Source organism: Biomphalaria glabrata, chromosome 1, assembly GCF_947242115.1.
Source record: "Biomphalaria glabrata chromosome 1, xgBioGlab47.1, whole genome shotgun sequence".
NCBI classification, from domain to species: Eukaryota; Metazoa; Mollusca; class Gastropoda; family Planorbidae; genus Biomphalaria; species Biomphalaria glabrata.
This window is the reverse complement of record NC_074711.1, coordinates 26,230,709-26,252,264: the sequence shown is the minus strand read 5'-3', so window position 1 is coordinate 26,252,264 and position 21,556 is coordinate 26,230,709. Positions and strand designations below refer to the sequence as shown.

Below are 21,556 nucleotides of genomic sequence, written 5' to 3'. Positions count from 1 at the left end.
AAGAGGAAAAAAAAGCGGATGTAACATAAAAAAAAAAGTTATTGCCTCCAGCCTGGCTAGTGCTAAATTAAATTGTCCCTTATTTTTATATCATTACCCAATCAGCGTATGTGCGTGCGTGAGTGTGATGTCAGAGTCAATGAGGGAGAACAGAATTCCGCCTTTCACGTCTTTCTGCGTGTGCCGTTCTTACATTATGATTGCCATTTCATGCCTAATTAGTGACATTTAATTAAGTGGGATTCTAGAGATATCCAATTTATCATTGTCCATAAACGGCTAGAATTGGAGATTAAAAATGTATTCACATTCAATATTAAGATCTAATTTAGTATATTACTAAATACATTGTTCTAGTATTATTTTATAAGAGGCTTTAGTAAACTGTTTAAACCAATTATTATCAATTATCCATTTTTTCAATTTTCTTTGTTCTGATTTTCATGACCTTTACATCATCTACTGCATAGATGGTAAGGTCTGAAAGAGGAACTGTACTACTTTATTTACTCATTTGAGCTTGGCGTCCTCCGCTTGGCCTCCTCCATCATGAGTAGTTGTGGACAACTTTGAATGTCACATCAGCTTCCAAGTAAATTAAAACTGTATTCTTCATTAGTGGTCGCCTTACTTCTCTATGGTTGTGAAAGTTGGGCACTGAGAGAAGACGTCAAACATTACAGAGTAGATGCTACAAAAAGCTGCTGGGTATCAGATACTTTGACAAGTCATCACTCTGGCTAGTGAAAAGGAGGAAATTTTAAAATGCATTGAAAAGACGAAAGCTCATCTGGTTCGGTCGTATGGTAAGATTCAATGTCGAAATTCATCCTTTCAGATACATTGGAGGTAGCACGAGGTCGTCTAGAGAAAAGATGGCTGGACAAAGTGAAAGAATGAACCGGCCACTCTTTCAATATTCTGCTAATGACAGCTGCTGAGGGATTTGGTTACGCGAACCGTCCTAGCAGGCTACAGCGTAAGTCAATGGACTAGTGACTGTTCAGGAGTGTATGCTATTCTGCCTCAACGTGGCACCCGGGTGGAAACGATTACTGGAGGAAGTAATTAGGCTAAATGAATAGCAAAACAAAATTCCTGTGGGAGTGTCCAAGGGAATGCGAGAGCTTTCCCATTGCATGGTGCGGAGTTGAGAGCTTCATGTCACTGTCGATAACTCATGCGCCGTTCCTCAAGGGACCGTTACACTAATGGCGAGTCCAGCACGGTTAGCTTGGTACGTCATAGGAAAATGGCGGAGGTTTCTGGTGTACTCGGCCTTCGGCCATGCATTCTAGTCCATGCGCTCGGAGTGCCAGATATGTCGGAAATAGCAATGCTTTACATAGGCATTGACTTGGATCTTTTACAGACAGAACGGTTTGTTCAAGCAGGCTCAGCTCTTTTGACAATCACACGGACTGTATGGGAGTCTTTCTGATGTAACCATGGGTAAAGGTGGGCGGATGGTTTGGTTGCGTAGGCTGAATAGATTCTGATGAAACCACGGGACTGTCTATCCTAGTTCAAGTAGATAAATAGGATGTTTGTTGAAGGAGAAATCGAGTGACAGAAAGACGTGAATTATCTTTTTGTTTTCCTTTTGATCAATGTCAAAAAACAACAACTTTTAGCCATCTTCTTCTAAATTATAAAGTAGAATGTGAGGTGTATGTATGTATGTATGTATGTATGTTACTTATAGAAATCAAAACCGCTTGACCAATCTTGATAAAACTTGGCAGGAATGTTTCTTGGGTACCAACTTAGACCTTAGTGTATGTATTTTAGCCCTAAAACAAACTTAAGACCCTAAAAAAAAATAAAGTTGTCCGACTCTATTAAAGCTATAGTATTTTATGGATCTAGGCCATGTCTACAATGTTGACATGAGAAAAGATCGAAAGGATTCAGACCTAGATCTAATTTTAAGAAATACACTTGCGCAGATAGCTTTTTACTTTGACAAAAGAAGATCCTTTGATTTCATCATATAATAAAATTAACCTTCAATTTTGTGTTTCAAAAGCATTTTTTACATTAATTAGTTTTTTATATATGTAACTACAGATTTCCTGACGAACATTCTTTCATTAGACAATACCGTAATGAATCGCGTACTAAAAATTAATTCGTTTAATTGTTTACTTTATAATCCCATCCCTAGATCTAAAACTCTAATTCATAAAACTTCTCTTCGCACAGATAGTTTTATACTTAAGCACATAAACATACTAATTATAGTCCATTCATTTCATATTTTGATCAAATAAACATTCAAATTTGGTTTTCTAACCCATTATTTGTAAGAGACTACATTCGTTTACAAAAGCTGCGAAGCCGAGTTGAGATAGGCCTATATTCATTCGTGAATCGCGTACTAAAAATTATTTCGTTCAATAGTTTACTATATAATCCCATTCATTTAACAAAGCTATCGCTCTTTTCGTTTTTAATAGATATAAATGTATCGGCCCCGGGTAAATCCATTTTCGCAAAACTAATTTTATTTTCGTAGCGAAAGAGAAAAAAACTTGAAAGGATCATTAGCTAAGTTTAACATACATCTAAATCCAATCCACTAGATTAGTAAACACAAACTTAGACCCACAAGCCGCGGGTAATGTCAGGCTAGTAGTATAATAAAATATAATTCTAACTTGTTTTAGGTATAGAACATTCTAAGATTCTCGTATCTTGCCTATTCATTCATTTCTTTTTTAGCTTGCAATGAAAGAAAGCTGATGGGGAAGTGCATTTCATGTTCTAATATATCTAAACTCATTGCACTATTACATACAAAGTATAAGAACATCGAAATACCAAATGAGAAGAACCCAAATATTGACCTCTCAGCAACTTGATAGTCCATGTTCAGCCCATACAGCAAAGGGAAATAACTCTGCCTCATCGTTTTCTTATTCAAACAAAAATGTTATTGTTGAGATAACTTTGATTTGTGCGTGCCTTGTTGTTGGAGGGGGGAGAGAAAGGGAGAACGACAGAGTGAGGCAGCTGATGAGAGGGTAGGGAACAGCGCGAGAATGCACGAGAGAAAGTCTGGTGTGAATAAAACTAGAGATAAAGAAAGGAGGAAGGGAGATAACATGACTAGGAAAGAAAGCGGAAGTGAACGCGAAAGAGAGAAAGAAAAAAGAACGATTGAATGAGAAAAAGAGAGTGCTTGAGAGCGAGGCAGAGAAATAGACATTGAGAAATGTCAAGTAAAAGAGAGAAAAGAAAGAGAAGTTATGTTGGTTTTAATGTGTGTCCCTCTAATCCTCTAAGCTCACGCTGGTCTAAAACAGTCTCCGCTAGATGTCGTAATCTTTGCAAACAATAGTCCACGCGACGTGCACGGGCATAGGTGAGAAGAGATCCGTGAGGTCCGGATGGCATCTTTCAATTTGGACCTAATAGCGACTGCCTGACGTTGAGATACTTGGGAGAATTAGTGCTACAATCAGATGACTACTTCCACAGTTTACTTTGGTCTTATGCCACTGACTTCAGAGCAAACAAAAAGTTATCTGTTGACTTCTAGGATATGTACACAATTCTATTCCATTATTTAATATAGAAATATTTGAACCACTCAATCGCTAAACATATAAACTTTTTAAAAAATTAAATCGGTGCTATAGTTTTTAATTTTGATTTTATTAAGATTTTAAAAAATGCACAGATTAAGAAAAGAATTGTAGGCCAAAAAAAAAAAAGATTTATAAGGATATAGTTGTAAAATTAAAAGTAAATAAACAGAATTAATGATTTATCTTGATTAATTCGCCTAGATTCTTGTTGTTGTTGTATATTACACAGACATGTGGGTCTGTTCCTTTATGACTTCCTCTGTCATACCCTTGTAACTACAAATCTGTTTGAGATATAGATAAACTTTCTCTTGTTTTGAGATATCATAGATAATCTCTAGTTTGGATATATAATTGATAAACTTATCTCTTGCTTGGAGATAACATAGATAGACTTAACTTATCTCTTGCTTGAATAATCGTATACTTTACTTATCTTTTGTTTGGAGCTATCATAGAAAAACGTATCTCTTGTTTCTAGATATCATAGAAAAACGTATCTCTTGTTTCTAGATATCATAGATAGACTCACACAATTATTAAACTAGGATTGATGAAATATATTAAATACAGTGAATCAAAATATTGCAACGATAATACTGGTACGCCTTATAACATAGGTGCTTAACTATTGTAAAATTAATTATCATGAAAAATGTAGGTGGGCGATATGTGAATATAAAACATGGAGAGATCACTAGAAAGTTAGACAATCTTCTTGATGTATTGTCCTGTTTGTTATGTTGTTGTTGTTTCTAAAACGTCATGTACAGCATTAGTCATGAAACATTTGTTTTTAAATATATGCATCTTCTATGGTAACGGTATGATCTCAGCTGGGGAGTTGGTGTTGACGTTTGGCTATTACTGATCCATATATAAGATAAGATTGTTATTTTAGCTCTTCAGTTTCTCGGTGTTTTGTAAGAGTGTCTAAATGTAGGTGTGTGTATATATGTGAGTGTGTGTGCTGTGTGTGTGTGTGGGCTGTGTGTGTGTGTGTACTGTGTGTACTTCTGAAGCCCATGCCCTCTAATCGCAAAACTTGATTTTCAAACAGCCCCCAATTTACGAGCAGGCAGGAGAGGACAGCGGCCCCAGTTGTTAACATCAAGGACAGAACGTTGAGCAGCCAAAATTGCATCCATGTCATTCTAGATTGATTTGTTTTTTATTCTTAGAGGAAGTGGGATTAAGAAGGCGTCGTTGGGCACAGTGGGATGTAATAGGATGTTGTAGGACACCTCGGGATACCGCCTGGTGGTTGAGTGTCAAGTAGACGTCGCTTCGAACTAGCAGCTGCTTTAGTCGTCTTGTGGTTATGTTTTAGTATTAAAAGTTAAGTGGAGAGACAGAAAGAGATTCGTAGAATGTAACTTTAAAATCGAGAGCTTTCAATGTTTGGTTCAAGGAGACATTCTTAATACATGAATTTTGGTACGCCCAAATTGATCTATGTTTAAAATGATGTTTAAAATGTGGGTCGAATGAATGATGATCTCAAACTGTATTGAAACCACGTCTTAGTGGGAGAGGAAGTACTGCTCAGTGGAATAGCATGGCAAGGGAGGGAATCTTGGTACTTTCAAAGCACTTTGTTCATTTTTACACTACATCTATTCAACTCGTGCCTTCATGAAACATGTTTGGGTGGAACCTGGTCACGGATCTAAAAAAATATTCCTTTTTCAAAAACTCTCGCTTTTTAACTTCTCTAAAGGAGGAATCATCTTTTTTTTAAAGTATTTTAAATATTTTTCATGTTAAATGTCGTAACATTTTTATTGAGGTAAATTTGTTGCATTCATAACGCTAGTGTGTAAATTACTGTAAATGCCCCCCCCCCCCAAAAAAAAAAAAATAAAAAAAACACAATGGAAGGATTGGGTTAGGCCTCTTTTTTCCAATTTATGAATACACATTGAAATGAGAAGGAATGATTTTTTTCTTAATTGAAGGAACATTTGTAACTTTCTATATCTTAGGATTAGAGGAAGCAAACATATATTTCTCCGTCATTTCTTCGATTCCGAAGATTAAAGATGAGGAGGGTCGGATTTAAGGAAGGGGGGAGATTGACGGGGCCTCCTCTTAATTCGATCCCTCCCTGAGGATCAGTGCACACAATACCATGTCAACTGACTTGTGACCTGCATGTTTAACAATGACCTATGCAGTCAAAGCCTTTGTGCGCGGTGTCAATTTAAGAGTTATTATCGTCGTCGTCTGACCAATGAGGATAAATGTGCAGGGGTTCTCACCCCATTTTTCTATGTCTCTAATACCTGGATGTTAAATATTAGGCATCTAGGGCTCCAAGATTGATTCCACCAAAGGTGACTCCGATTTATGATAAGTTTACGCTTGCAAGACCACCTCCCATTGCCCCTGTCCTAAGAAGGTCAATAATAAAAAGACAATAACTCGTTGGTCTTAACAGAATAACCAAACGGCAAAATGTTTAAAAATAGGATAAAACGTTTTTGCTAGTTTTATTTGGCCAAATCCAGCCAGAACCCAATAATGATCTTTGCAAAGTGCAATTATTTAGGGAGGTCTACTAACTAACTAACAATGTCCAGAGGAGTCTATAAATCTATACAGTGAGAGAAATTGGTCTGTTAGTAGATTTATTTTTTGTTGACAAGTCATTCTCAGTGTTTACATGTCAACTAGCAGAGAAAAAAGGTAGATACCAAACCAAACTCTATTCCATAACCTCTTTCACTTCTTTTAACTAGAGAAACTATACTATTCAATTCTGAACGTAGACATGTGTATGGTGTAAATGTACTATTAGGACTATCGTGAAAGAATCTTCTAAAAACTTCAAAAGTAAAATATTCTTTTTAATTTGATTAGATACCAATATCTAGATCTATATGTCTATATTATTGTATTCGAGGATCAAGTTTTCGACAAGGCAATTAAGCATCTGTTGCCCGATATTCAGCTGGACCATCTCTCCCCCTTTTATAGCTAAAGCAAAATAATGAAAACAACTTATAACAACTTATTAGACTGTAGAACAGCGTTCTTGTGAAAGAAGAGACCGCGTATCACTGTCATGTTGACAGCCTCATATAAGTTTTGGTTAGATGTCTATTAGTGATCTGGGATCAAAAGTATTGCTCGAAATCACACGAAATCACACGAAATCACACAAAATCACACGATGTTGCTTCGTTTCTTTGAAATTTGTTTTTTTTTTAAGTCAAGGTTGGACAATGCAGTGCCTTAATGTCTTCACTCATAGCTTCTTGTAAGTGAAGTAGAGTATTATTGTGGTTGCACTGCTTCTATTAACGTTACGGTTTAAATATTCCAAATAGGATGATGCAAAGTGTTCAATCAAATTAATACTTTAAGTTTAACAATTATTAAAACTTGAGCTCTCAAAAGCTAACTTATATAATTGTAATAGCTTCTTTTTAATCTTAATAGACGCATTTTCATATGTTCTTTAAATCTAACTTTCAATTGGTAAATTATTCTTGATTAAATGAGTATTCTTCCGTAACTATCCTTGCATTTTTTTTTATTCTGATCTAAACTGTTGTTTAGTTGTACCGGCCCATGCCATGCCCTTTCTTGTATAGAACATCTTTATGTAATTGGATAACTACAGCTGATGTAAGAAGATCTAAACTTTACTAAAGAAGCATGGAAGTGAACATCGCAAGAAACCAGAATGTTAAACAAGGCAGTAACACAGAAGGGTATTGATATATGTGACTATAAGGTGGCATCTCTCCACCAGTCTAGTTTGGGGTGTTTATTTTCTGTTGTTATTTTTCAAAGATCTGAAAGAACTCTCCAGGTCGAGTGCCCAGAGCGTCAACGTTTGCAGCTGCAATCATTTCCAATTCATCAGAAGATTGTTAATTCATAAAAGAGTTCTTCCATAACCATCACAAGTTAATCTGCATTTTTATCACGTGATTAGTTTCGCTTGCACAATGTCAACGTAAACACATTCTTTAATCCTTAGATTTAGACGCGGTGCATTTCAGTCCATTGGATGAATGGCCACAGTTTATAATCAATACATACAATCATATATCGTGTTTGAAACTCGCGCAATTACTCACGAGATCAAGGCTATCTACATCTGTGTTTGTGTTCACTCAAACGGTCTTATTATCGTGCTAAATATTTCAACACTGCCACCAGGCTACTGACAATAGATCAAGCACTATGCTTGGGGTACGGATGAAAGGTTTTAAACTGATTGAACTGGGATAGTTGGAGTTTATCTCTATTTTAGTTACGGGGTGAAAGATGTTTCAATAGTAACATTAATTTTGTTTTAAGTATTACGAAGCTTTACAGACTAATTTAAATGCGACACCTTTGTGTCAGTATAGTCACACAATGAAAACATATCCAAAAGAGAAACTACACCAGGGTAAAAGATTAAATTTATTTAATCATTTTGTTGAAAAAGAAATGTTTGTCTATTGTTGATACCATGTCAAAACAGCAAGTAAAACTAAACCGATGTAGATGTATTACAGTCTTAAAAACTAGAAATAAACTGGAGAAACAAACAACGTCTTTTCATCAAAACTAATACATTTTTATTAATAAATATACAAACTATCAACATTTAATGTAGAAACACTTGTGAAATAATGAAACTTTTAACAATATCTAAATCACTAAAACTACATTGTCTCACGTCTTTCAATCAGGGGCGTAGCTAGGAATTTTCCATCGTTTGGGAGCCCAGGGCTTGACCTCTTTGGGGGCCCCTGCATTTTGCGTAATAATTATTTTTAATGTAAAAAACACTCATTTGGTAACACACCTCAAGTGTGGGGCCCGGGGGGATTTTCCAATTCCCCCCTCCTCCCCCCACCCTAGCTACGCCACTGCTCTCAATCGTTCTTACTTCTTCAACTCACATCTATTTATTAAGAACGACATACTGTCAGGGTGGGTTTTACAGGTCTAGGGTATGACTTCTTATGCCGGGTCCCCACCAGAATGTTGGCTATTAACTTCCTGTCGGGGTTGTAATTTAGCCGTGGCTCATCTGTCTTGGCACCCCCTACCAATCTAACAATCAAGTTATAAACTGAGTATCAAAAGAACGAATACTATAAATAGTGACATATACTAGTCAATAAGGAGATTGCATATAACAAAACAAAAGGTTTAAGGAAGTAATGATATGATGAGGCATACATGACGAATAAATACTGGCAACATTTACATAGACAACTACAAGATATACAATCTATGCAAAAGGACTATAGCACACCTTAATCTCAGTGCCACAGTCAATCAGGGCTCGCAACGCCCACACCACAACGCCAAACGCCATGGTCGATAGTCAAATACCATTACAAAGCCTACAAATCAGACTTGACTCGGAAGAGTCCCAAGCCTGCGTCCCCAATACTGGGGAAAGAAAACACCAAAGAAAACTCCAACAAAAAATCCGCCATCAGCACAACCACAACAGAGGCAAAGAGGCAATGACATCAACAAAGCGCGACCTTAGGAACTAGAGCGCACTAACCATTATGGCGCACAAAAGAGACATCACACAAGAAGCAACTCTAGATGCGCAAGACACATACCACATCGTGATTTCATCAAAATTTATTCAGCCTACACAACCAAACCATCCGCCCAACACTTACTCATGGTTAGATCAGAAACAAGAACATACACTTCATAACATGCATTCAATGTGCGTGCTTAATACTGTTACAAACAGAACTGCATGCTTTCGTAAGACATTATCTTTTGGTCAGACTCATGTCGTCCACACAGCAGTTCACTCATCAGCTGTGTCCAAAAGAACGGCAGAGGCCGGTACAGTTAACGATCAGCGACATTGCCGGTTCTGCCAGGGCGCGGGTACTCTGCCAAGCCTCAACGCAGAACTCAGTTGGAAACGATCGCTAGATGGAGCGGTTAGGGTTAGGGAGTGTCTAAGGGAGTGCGAGAGTCTTCTCAATGCACAGCTCAGAGATGTAAGAGAGCTTCCACGTCCTTGTCAAAATCCAGGCGTCGTTCCTCGTGGGACCGTTTCATCAATAGCAGATCCTGCACGGTTAGCTTGGTAAATTATAGGAAAATGGCGGGTGTTCCAGGTGTGCTCGGCCAAAATGTCCGACCCATTGGAAAAAATAGTGTCAAATATGGACATTAGCTTGGACCTCTTCCAGACAGAGCGCTTTGTTCAATCATGCTTAATCCCTAGACTATCTAGAGCTTCGGCTCACATCTTTTTGACAGTAAAACGGTTCTGCCATGTGTATCACCTGCTTTTGTTTTTTTTCCTCGGGGCTGACTTCCAAAGTATTCCGTTGTAAAATTGTTATTGCTTAAGTGGTAATAAATATAAACACTCCATTGCATATAAAATCCTTCCAATTGTATGGGTCTCAATTAGCCTCTAACACCAGTCTAACTCCTGGCCTTCACGTGCTCATATATCGGATCCGGCGGAACTAAAGGGACAAATGTGAACAACTGGCATCTAAACCAGTAACTCCTGGTAGTAGGAAATCGTTTTAAGCTTAAGAGAAGAGAAACTCTGCTGATATCTAATATATAAAGTAGAATGTGAGGCGTATGTATGTGTATGTATGTATGTATGTATGTGTGTTTATGTATGTATGTATGTACGTATGTATGTATGTATGTATGTATGTATATATGTCCCCGTATAGAAATCCAAACCGTTTGACCGATCTTGATAAAACTTGGCAGAAATGTTCCTTGGGTACTAACTTAGACCGTAGTGTATGTATTGTAGCCCTAAAACAAACTTAAGACCCTAAAACAAAAAATGTTGCCCAACTCTATAAAATTATTGTATCTTATAAATCTAGGCCATGTTTACATGCTGTGTCTAAATGATGAGAACCGAGAGGTCACGCATGTGCAGCAGAGATGAAAATCTCTAGATCTAAATAAGCTCTCATTCAAGAAAACATTGTTTTGTTATTTTAGACACGAAAATACAAATAAGTGTCTATTTCATTATTTGATGCACATTAACCTTCAAATTTGAGTTTACAAAACATTTTTTACATAAAATCGTTCGCTCTAGATGCTTTAAACGTCTTGACATACTTTTCCGTAACTTGTGGCACCATTATATCGCGTAGTGATACAAATGAACTGAACGTCAGAGGTCATAATATCGCCCATTATAATGGCAAATTATTAAACTAATAAACGACTTACATAATACAATTTACTTTCCAATGTGTTTTTTTAAAGCATTTAAGCCTACAGTTACCGATTTCATTATTTTGCTTTCGGATTCTATAGATGTATATCTCTAGATCTAAATGCTTAGAGCTTCAATAAAATGAAGATCCTTTTTAAATCAAATACAGAACTTTAATTCGAAACTTGGAATCACTATATCTTATCTTAAATAACTTTGTTTCAAAGTTCAATAATAAAATATTCAAATTTACTACTAGATTTAATAAAATACATGACTGATCTCTACAAATTCTAACTCAAAACTAAAGTACGTCCTAGTATAAAGTTTACATTCCGACTGAAGGTTCTCGATGGCGCCTTTTCTAACTTTCAATTTGACACTTAACCAATGAAATTATTTTCTTCAACCAATCAAAATCACTTCCTATGAGGTGTCAAGCTACTTAACTGACGTTTGTCATGGCTATTTCCGATACCTGCAGTCTGTTATCCCGTATGTAATGTATATATCTTTATTTTAAATTATTCTTTGGTTTATTAAATTGATACGTGACATTTCTATTTCCAGGTCTGGGTCATGACAGCCAATATTCTCGTCTTCCTGACTGGTGCGCTGGGCAACTTGCTGGTCATCCTGGTGGTCATCTGTGTCCGCGAAATGAAGACGGCCACTAATCTTTGCCTGATGAACTTATCAGTGGCTGACCTTCTGGTTCTAGTTATCTGCCAACCGTCCGCCATGCTTGAGTTTATTTGTCACGAGAAGTGGTTGCTAGGAAACGCCATGTGTGAGTAGACAATTACATTTGTGTGTGTGTGTGTTTCTTTTATCTTGAAACCATTAGAATTTAACTGTGCTTACATGTTCTTTGCAATGTAAAATTCCCATTTCAGACCTTGCGGTCTATAGGGCAGATGATGTCAAGGTCATCTGTTTCTTAAGCCTACGGTTAACTTAACTTTTCTCTTGGCAATCTCTTTAACATCATAAAATAAGTGTACAACCAAAAAGCCTTTTCTTTTCAGGTAGCTGTTTCCTTTTTTATAGACAGTGTTTCGAAGGTAGAGCAACATTAATTATTAAAACTTTATAATACACAGTCTAATTCCCCCGTAAAAAGCTTCCTACAAAAAACATTGAGAGTGGCTTATAATATATATAAAAACTTAAAGATCTACATGTACATACACCGTATAGAGACAATGGCATTTTGTACATGCTGAAGACTTGTCGTGATCGAAGATGAACACAATCTTATTTCGAATATAATCACAGCCGATTCTCGCATTCTAAACATGCGTACAAAGAAAACAGATCTTGAAGAACGGGTCACATTTCTGAAGTATTCATCAACATTGTCAATCTTACAACTTCAAACAAGATAATGGCTGCAGAGATATTGCTTTTTAATTGAAACATTTCTGTGTTTAAATGAATATATGCATGAAGATTTACAATGTAAAATAGGATTATATTGCTTAGAATCTTAGATCAATACTTTAATAGTGCCATATTTTCACCATAAGTACATGACACTATATTTTGTAAACTTGTATTTCTGCCACAGTTTTGTGGCAGTTTATAACCTTATAATAAAATTGGATTAAGTAAGGTTTACAACGAGACTCTCATGGTCGCAATATTTTCTACGTGTCTAGATCTAATGTTTTACTATTTGGGAGTAAAATAAACTTCCCATTTAAAATAGTTGCCTCTGTCGTGTACCCCGAAGACACCACAACTGAAAGTTCTCCTTTGGTTTGTGTGAATGCTTTCACTTTCGTTTGCAAACAAATGATTTCGACAAAAAATTGCTCTCGTGTATCTCTCGTGTATCTCTCGTGTATCTCTCTCGTGTATCTCTCGTGTATCTCTCGTGTATCTCTCGTGTATATATATCTCTCGTGTATCTCTCGTGTATCTCTCGTGTATCTCTCTCGTGTATCTCTCGTGTATCTCTTGTGTATCTCTCTCGTGTATCTCTCGTGTATCTCTCGTGTATCTTTCTCGTGTATCTCTCGTGTATCTCTCGTGTATCTCTCTCGTGTATCTCTCGTGTATCTCTCGTGTATCTCTCGTGTATATCTCGTGTATCTCTCGTGTATCTCTCGTGTATCTCTCTCGTGTATCTCTTGTGTATCTCTCGTGTATATCTCTCGTGTTTTTCTTTAAATGTGGTTCTCGTCTTCTTGAATGTGTTTTTAGCGGCCCCCGAAAGGGGAAAAGACGCTATTAGTTTTGTGTGAAATGTCTGCCCGTCTGTCCCGTTTAGATCTCGTAAACTAGAAAAGATAGTGAAAATCCGACATAATAATATTTTAGTCCATTCAAAGTTCTGATGCAACGGCTACTTTTTTTCTTTTCTAAAAGTGAAATATCTAATTTTTTAAAAAATCATTTATACAAGCAGTTTTATCATAAAAATACACCACTTTTACAACTATTCACTATTAATAGTAACAAACACGAGAGGCTCTTTAGTAGGGTATAGGGTAAATGGCCATATTTTTAACACATTTATGCTAACGGTTTTTGATTTTTTTTTTTGCAAAAGAATTTTTTTTACATTGATATTGCTAAGTTAAGTAAGTTCTGTCATACTTACTACTACAACCACAAAAAAAAAAATGTTTACTTTTTTGTAAAGAGAAAAAAATCTATTTAGTATGCATATGCACACTTAACTAAAGAATTTTTTTTTTTTGCGAAATGTTTTTTTTTTTTTGCTTTGAGGAATTCGGAATCAACCATTTACAAAGCAATTAGATCAATTAGATATTCATTAGAAGACATCAGTTAGGCCAGGTTCACATTAAACTTCACATTCACATTCACCTATTCTTTGGTTTGCTGAACCGCTGGGGCGCCACACAAGATTTGTCAACCTACTTTCTCCATTCTTCTCTGTCAACTGTCTTAGATCGAATTTAATTCTGATGTTCTTTCCGAAAATATTGATACCTGCCTTTTTACCTGCCAGAGTGGACCACTTCGGGGACTGATTTTGAGTTTGTGTTTCCACACAAACTGTCCTTGTAACCTTGTTTTTTGTTCTGTTTCTACTTGATTCTGTCGGCTAATTCTTCAACTTGATTCTGTCGGCTAATTCTTCAACTTGATTCTGTCGGCTAATTCTTCAACTTGATCGTGGCTGTGTATTCCTTTCTATTTGATAACTTTCTTTTAAATGCAGTAAATATTCAGCTAATTGTTGGAAAAGAAAAGTACAAGTTGTTCTCTTTTTTTTTTTTTTCACTTCAAATTCACAATTTTAACGAAGAAATGGAAATTCCGTTCAGACACAAAAGAAAAAAGTTCTCATGAAAAGCTGAATCAATGCACGACTTTTATCGATTTAAAGTCTGGCAGGAGTATATTCGTAATTTACAGAGACCTTCTAACAGCAACTCAATTACCAATCAATCAATCTTACAGAGTATTGTTACAATAAGAAAACTTGTATTGTCAGGTCTGGATAGATCTCAACGTTTTCAAGAATCTACTCAGATGTTCCATTTTGGAATATGATGTTTTCAAAAACATTATATATATATATATAGGGAGAGAGAGAGAGAGAGAAGTCGTCCATGGATTATGGTCCATACCTCAGCATTACTAGGCCTCACATGCGGCATCAGTTTCATCTCATTAGCAGTAGTAACTAGAGAAATATCTTGCAAGACCCGAGGCCTATGTAGCTCCTGATGAGTTCTCATGGTTTCATTCAAAGAACAGAAAGACTACAGTTGAACAGAGACCTGGCTAAAGACAAATGTGCTGACTATACATGTCTATTGCTTTGAGATACTCAGGAGGGTGCAACAGTGATTTATGACATTACATTGACACATTCAATTACTTTTAATCTTTTTTTTAAATCGGCAAGTAAAACAACACTCTTAGAGCATTAATAAAAATTTGAAACTATATCTTCCTCTGAGTTCTGTAAATGGCATTTAGTGTGCGTATTCTACCAATGCGACTCAAAAGTATTTTATAACGCGAATAAATGTATGTTTCTAATGGTGTCATTAAATGCACATACACAATATCAAGGTCATTAATTGCGAGAACCATTACACACTTGACTCATTTAAATTTTGACTTAATAAAAGATTTTTAATTGTTGATTTTCCACTCAGCTAGCCCGCTCCCCCTCCCTTTTGATTTGATAACGATTATTTAGTTATGTAGTCTCTCTGTCTATTAATAGAATATGAATGTTATTTATGGTCTAAGTTCGTAACGAGTATTTTGTTTTCTTCAATGGTTACATGAGCAAGGCCGAACAGAATCACTATAACGCCTCCTAGTGACAGAATGGAGCCAATTAGATGACATTGTCCGATCCGACAGGAGTCAGCAGTCAGTGCTACTCCCTGCTCTGCAACTGAAGTGTCCGAGATCTCAAGTCTTTCTGTAGTTCTTAAATGACTGAATGAGTCTCATTCTAAATGACAGTGTGTGTGTGAGAGTGACAGTGTGTGATTGAGTGAGTGACAGTGTGTAATTGTAGTCATCTTACGTTTTTATAAAAATTAAACTTTTTTTTACCTTCGAGCAAAGTATCACTTTTCTTTTGTGGAAAACTAAAATATTTTTATGTTAATAACATTCCACTAAACTAGTCAAAGTAACTTGATATACAAAGTTATAGATTAAATAACATTGATAGTATATTTTTCATTTTTAAAACCAACATGTAGCCAAAGCCTTTCATATAGTTGTTCTGAAGTTGTAGGTGTGTAGTTGTGCATGGGTTTTAACGGCCCCCCGAATGGTAAATAGCTGCTTTAAGTTTTGTGTGGTCTGTCTGTCCGTCCCGTTTAGATCTCATAAACTAGAAAAGAAAACGAAAATCGGACGTCATATTTTAGACCTTTCAAAGTTCTGATGTAACTGCTACATTTTTTCTTTTCCAAAATTGAACCATTTAATTTTTGTTATTAACTATGCAAGCAGATTTTTCATAAAAATGCACGAGTTAAAACTGAAAAAAAATCAGGGGAGGTAAGTTTTTGTTAAAAAAAGGTCACAAACGTTTTCATCAATAAGTCAAGCTTCGTTCATAAATTCGCGCATTGGTACTCTGTAAATTTGCATCTAAGGTCACAGTGGAAAAATATCAATGGCTCTTTTTAAAATATATTTTCCATTTATTAACTCAGTGAATAAAATACTGATTCAAATGTTGTTTTTAAAAAAATTAATTTTGATACGCTTTCCTTGCCTTATTTATAAGTTTAAGAAGAAAAAAAAACTATAAGGCCAACAGTCTTAACATATCCTTATTATACACTTCACAACAATCTAAATAACACTAAATAGAGGTGGATCTAGATCTACATCTAGATTTAAATATAAGTATATTTATAATTTGAACAAAATTTACAACTATGAATTATTAAGATACATACATATATTAAACATAAATGAATAACAGGTGCTGTTATTCATTTATGTTTAATATATGTATGTATCATTTGTTTCAGCACCTAGCTTCAACTCTAAGTTTACGTTGACAGCATTATTGCTCGTACCCACTGAAGCTTCTCTATGCATGTGTTTATGTTGTCCACTTGTCTTTGTGAGAGGTATACAATTAGATAGAGCCATCGTTTGTCTAATACATGCCTAACGGCTGTCTGTGTCGGCTCTGTTGAAGTTGTTGGTGAACGGATGCTGCAAGTGTGGGGGAAGGGCTGGCTGGGGCTTGTGACCTTTGACCACTGGGGTGGTAATTTGCATACGGGCGAAATGACTCTGGATCACTATTTTCTCTCTTAAAAACGTTGCCCCTGGTGCTGTTATTCATTTATGTTTAATATATGTATGTATCATTTGTTTCAGTACCTTGCTTCAACTCTATGTTTATGAATTATTAAGGCAATAGCTTAGCTTCTGTCAGCCTAGGGGTGCAGATTTTTTTATTAAATATACGTTAGTATCACACTAAGAATAGGATCGGACGCGAGCAGCCGAATGTATCTTATTATTGCTAGGCACTAGATTTGACTAGATCTAGTAATCTTCATCATATTGGTCTAGTAATTTTAAGATTAAATGTGTAAAGTAAGGCATATGTGTTCTAGTCTAGTCTAGTCTGCAACAACAAAAAATATATTGTTCTGTAGAGTTTCGTGAAATATAGGATTGGTGTTACTGTGCTTTATGTTTATCAAACTGTGCTCGAAAATTTTTTTTTTTTTGTTGTTTTGTCTCTTTGTTCAGAACTATGTAATTATGATAGATAGCAACTTGAAATTGGAACTATCATACTTGCTTTTTAAATTCATTGCTTTGCATTTCATGCAAACTAAACTTTTGTGTGGACTAAAACAATGTCGAGAATTAGAACATTAGGCTTCGTGAAAATACGAAAAAGAAATCATCAAATATAAAGTGAGTTGTGTGATTGAATCGAAAGTGGCTTAATTTGAATCATGATCGAATATTTCCTAAAATCCATTTCTATAGCGCACCTTCCATTCTTATGCATTCTCAGTGAGCTGTAGGCTACTCCAATAGATTGTTGGGGAGAGGTACGTAACTGGGAGGTTTCCGTGCTGTTTTGAGATCATCAGTTAACGCAACTCTACTTTCAAGGGAGCTCTATTTCAGATCCTTATTCCAAAAGAGTTAAAAGTCCTATTATTTATGACGTATTGTCCTGTTTGCTTGGTTAATTGAAAAATAATGCCAAATGATTTTTTCAAATTCTAGTATTTTAAACGATCAAAACAAGCTAGAATATTCCTGATCCATGGGTGAATTTGACGGGGTACGCCCCTGAGTTTGTGTGATAACACAAACTCTCTTTTGAAATCTTGTTTTTCGTTGATTATGTGTTTGTGTGTTTGTGTATAGTTGAGTATATTTTTTTTGCTGTTGATTATGTGTTTGCCTTCATGTACATCTAGATTTAAATATATTGTATCATAGCCTGCGTGATTCAGAAATCTTAAGGTCACTCCACGATCTGGTTGAGACATAGCTTTTAATATTATATTTGGGGGCTTTCTTCGCAGTCAGACAGAACGTCGCTAATCTTATTACAAACACTGCTCGGGGAATTTGTTTCGGTGAATAAAAAAATAGCTTGAAGATGTACATTTGTCATTTGTAAAGGGGGCATAAGAGAAAGGGTTCTGGCACATTGCTGACAAATGACTGCCAGCTGTTTGTAATCTGTTTTAGCTATACATAATAATATCTGCATTAATCGTCAGCATCTACAGCTTTCACGAAGAAATTCACGTGTTGCTTATATTAGAGAAGGAGTGATTCTATTCTAGAAATCATCATGTCAATCTAACGGAGAAAATGCTTTACAATCTCATTGTGAATCCTGAATCCCTATTTGGAGGCAATATAGAGAATATTCTAAATAGTTTCTTTATAAACCAAGATTTGCGTAATTGAAGAAGTTTATAAATTTTGCATGTATACATGAATTTTGCGATTGTTATTCGAAATAAAAAATATACGTCTTCTTCTCGCTATTTGACCTAGATCTACATGTTGTCTCCCTATGTAGCAGATAAACTAAGATTGGAAGGGTTCAAATCTTTGTTATGAGCGTCGTTTAGACCAATCATCTCTTTGTTCATTTCTTGTTTGTTTTTTACTGAATGGCAGTTGAAGCTCATAATTTATGTCAATTGGTACAGTCTTAACAATAATAAATGACATTTCATCTATGACGAAAAACTATAAATTGCTAGCTTTCTGGTGCATACAAAAAAGAGAAGTGCTTATAAGCTATGTTTTACTTCACTTTGCCTTATAAGCTATGTAATTTGGAAGGTATATTAGTTATGTTATCTAAAAGGTATTATAAGTGTTTTGTGCATTTTTAGCACTGTAAAATCACAGTTCTCTCTGCCATATGTATGAGGATAAACACATCCAATAGTTTAGTTTCAAAGGCATAATTAAAACATAGCAGCCCTTGAAGCTTCTTATTTGCTGGCTCTCAGAATTTCCAGAGCTATTAAAACCTCACGCCATTACCAAGGAGTTAATATTGCCAGCGGACACAAGACATTGCTCGAGTTATGATTGGAGCCGAATTCTTTACTAAATTTAGTGAAATTTCATTATCCAATGACACTGTTCACAAGGAAAAAAAATGGACACATAGGCTGATGTTATCAATCAGGTAATTCAGGAAATATGATATTTTATCCACTTCCAATATTTAGCATCCAGACTGATGAATCCACAGACGAAGTAAATTGTTCACAATTAATCACAATTACAGTTTTACTTGAGCTACATACAGACTAGCGATTCTAAAGATTGAGTTTCTATTCAAACTTCTTGATATGAAATGAACAAACATTTATGGTTGTGACTCTACACCAAGTGAAGAATTGTATTAGGAAGTCGCGGAGCTAAAAAGGTTGAGAACCGCTGCCTGAGTGATGACGGAGTGTATGTTTAATGTTCTTCGCACAACTGGAGGGTCATAAAAAATAGATGAAAAAGTTCAGTGTATTTTAAGTAATTAACGACACTTTGTGTTTACAAATCGGGTAAACCCGTTTTCACAATCTACTTTATATTAGATATGAATATATTGGCTGAACAGGTAAACCCGTTTTCACAATCTACTTTATATTAGATATAAATATATTGGCTGAACAGGTAAACCCGTTTTCACAATCTACTTTATATTAGATATGAATATATTGGCTGAACAGGTAAACCCGTTTTCACAGTACATTTATTTTCGTGGCTAAATTTGTAAAAAATATTTGGCATACAATCCAGAAGATCCGTAATACCCAAACTAAGTCCCGCCGGTCATATCCAACTAGTTTTGTAATAATATTCTTACCTTGCTTAAAAATTCATTACGTATTAAATTTCTATTGAATTGATTTCAAAATACTCGAAGATAACAGAAAGGTTGAAAATGTTTATATTTCACTATTATGTTACTTCACTTCACCAAAAGCTCACTCATCTAAGTCAAAGATCTTCTCATTTATGTAACTCCCATAATGCACTGACTCACGCTATAACCGACTCTAAAAGATTTCATCTTGGACGAAGGAGCTACCATTATCTTAACGTCCCCCACTGTTTGACATAGTTGGGTCTGTGGCCTAACTCAGTTACGCGATTCACAGGCCACTATGTCCGGCCTTGGAGAGACAGTAGGTTACACACAATTACTGCCAATGTTGATAGCGCTGGACAGGCCAGACAGTGGGAGTGCGAGACTAGCTAATAGTGCCGACGTAAAAGTCTCAGCCTATAATATCCGGAAAACATGCGCGATTGAAATCGGTTCAGAACGTAACAGTAACCTCAGATAGTGCTCACACTTCTGCTTCTTCTAGACAGAGTTTTAGGCTCTTTCACAGTCTGTACCAAGGGAAAATAGCGTCTTGTTTTTTTTTTATTCAGCACTGCTATACAGAGTGCAGGTTATGTTGGTCTTTAGTGGTAGTATGGTCTGCCTAAGGTGCATTAAAATGGGGATTTTAGAGGATAAGATTCAGTTTCTCAAAGGTGGGCTCATTATGAACGACACAGCTTATCACATAACTATAAAGCGAAAGTCCTTAAATCTAAATGGGGACTTCATTTCCCTGTAAGCTTGTTTTGAATACAATTTAGGTGTCAACGTGTTTCTGGTGTAAATATACAAGAGCAGTTTTGGAAGCATTATTTACACAAGGTGACTGAGTTGTTTTAAGCCTTGAAATCTACAGGGTAGATGAAGTAAGGGCAGACGATGTAAGGGCATCTGTTTCTGTTACTAGCACGTATTGAACTGCACTGACCTACTCCCTGGAACACTTGGCACAGGGTATTGATATCCAATAAGACACTAAATAGCAACTGATGGTGTAAGAGACTAAAAGACAGGAATATTTCAAAATACATTTCAATGAATCTTATATAAAGATTCTTTTTTGTTAAGTGCTTTCTTTTATCAAAAGTCCTCCGATATAAAAGTAATGACCTTAGACAAGGATCTTGTTAACAAATATTTTAATGTATCATTTTAAACACACTTTTCACTTACTTTAAAAAAAATTGATACAGTTTATAAGAAACACGTCTAATCAATGTAACCTTACCTCCTCTCTGTCTCTCTCTCTCTGTCTCTCTCTCGTGTACAAACACTTGTATCTCTTTACTGTGATCCTATAAGGGACTCCCTTCATGTCCCCCCCATATCTTGCTTAGCTCTCGAAGATAGCGTCCAGCAGACAGGATATTGGATAGTGTTTTTATGCGTCTCTCACGCACTCAGAGAGCTAATGAGGATCATGGCCAGGGAACAATCACAAATCTCAGCGAGATTTCTTCAGCAGCCTTCAGTCCTTCCCTCATTCCCTACACAACACAACATACAACACAACACAACATACAACACAACACAACATACAACACAACACCCGATTGCTTGACACTTCATTCAAAAGTAACAGAACACATAAGTCACCAATAGGCCAATAGAAAACTTACATATAATGTAAACCAAGTGAACTAGCTTAGTGACAGAAGTACTTCACGTCTAATGTTATGTTCTGATACCCATTCTAGTATATTCTACATTCCGGCGGAACACCCGCCCTCCCCTCGGTACGCCATTGCCCCCCCCCCTCCCGATTCTGTCTTCAAACCAACGAAGCCATTTAGCAGAAGTGACAGTCACGTTCTCTCAAGGGTGCCACATAGTTCAAGGTTACACCTAAGTAATCTGTAATATGTATGTTAGAAAACAGGGTTGAGGAGGAGTTTT

General features: G+C 36.0%; 1 protein-coding gene across 2 annotated transcripts in view; it reads left to right on the top strand.

Annotated features, from left to right (window-relative positions):
- The window catches only part of LOC106060787 (QRFP-like peptide receptor), a 138,828-nt gene that overhangs the window by 65,826 nt on the left and 51,446 nt on the right, over positions 1 to 21,556 (top strand). For both annotated transcript variants that reach the window (XM_056030202.1, XM_056030208.1), the window contains exon 3: positions 11,359 to 11,578. In XM_056030202.1, coding sequence (XP_055886177.1) covers positions 11,359 to 11,578 — 220 coding nt within the window. The remainder of the gene's footprint in view (positions 1 to 11,358; positions 11,579 to 21,556) is intronic.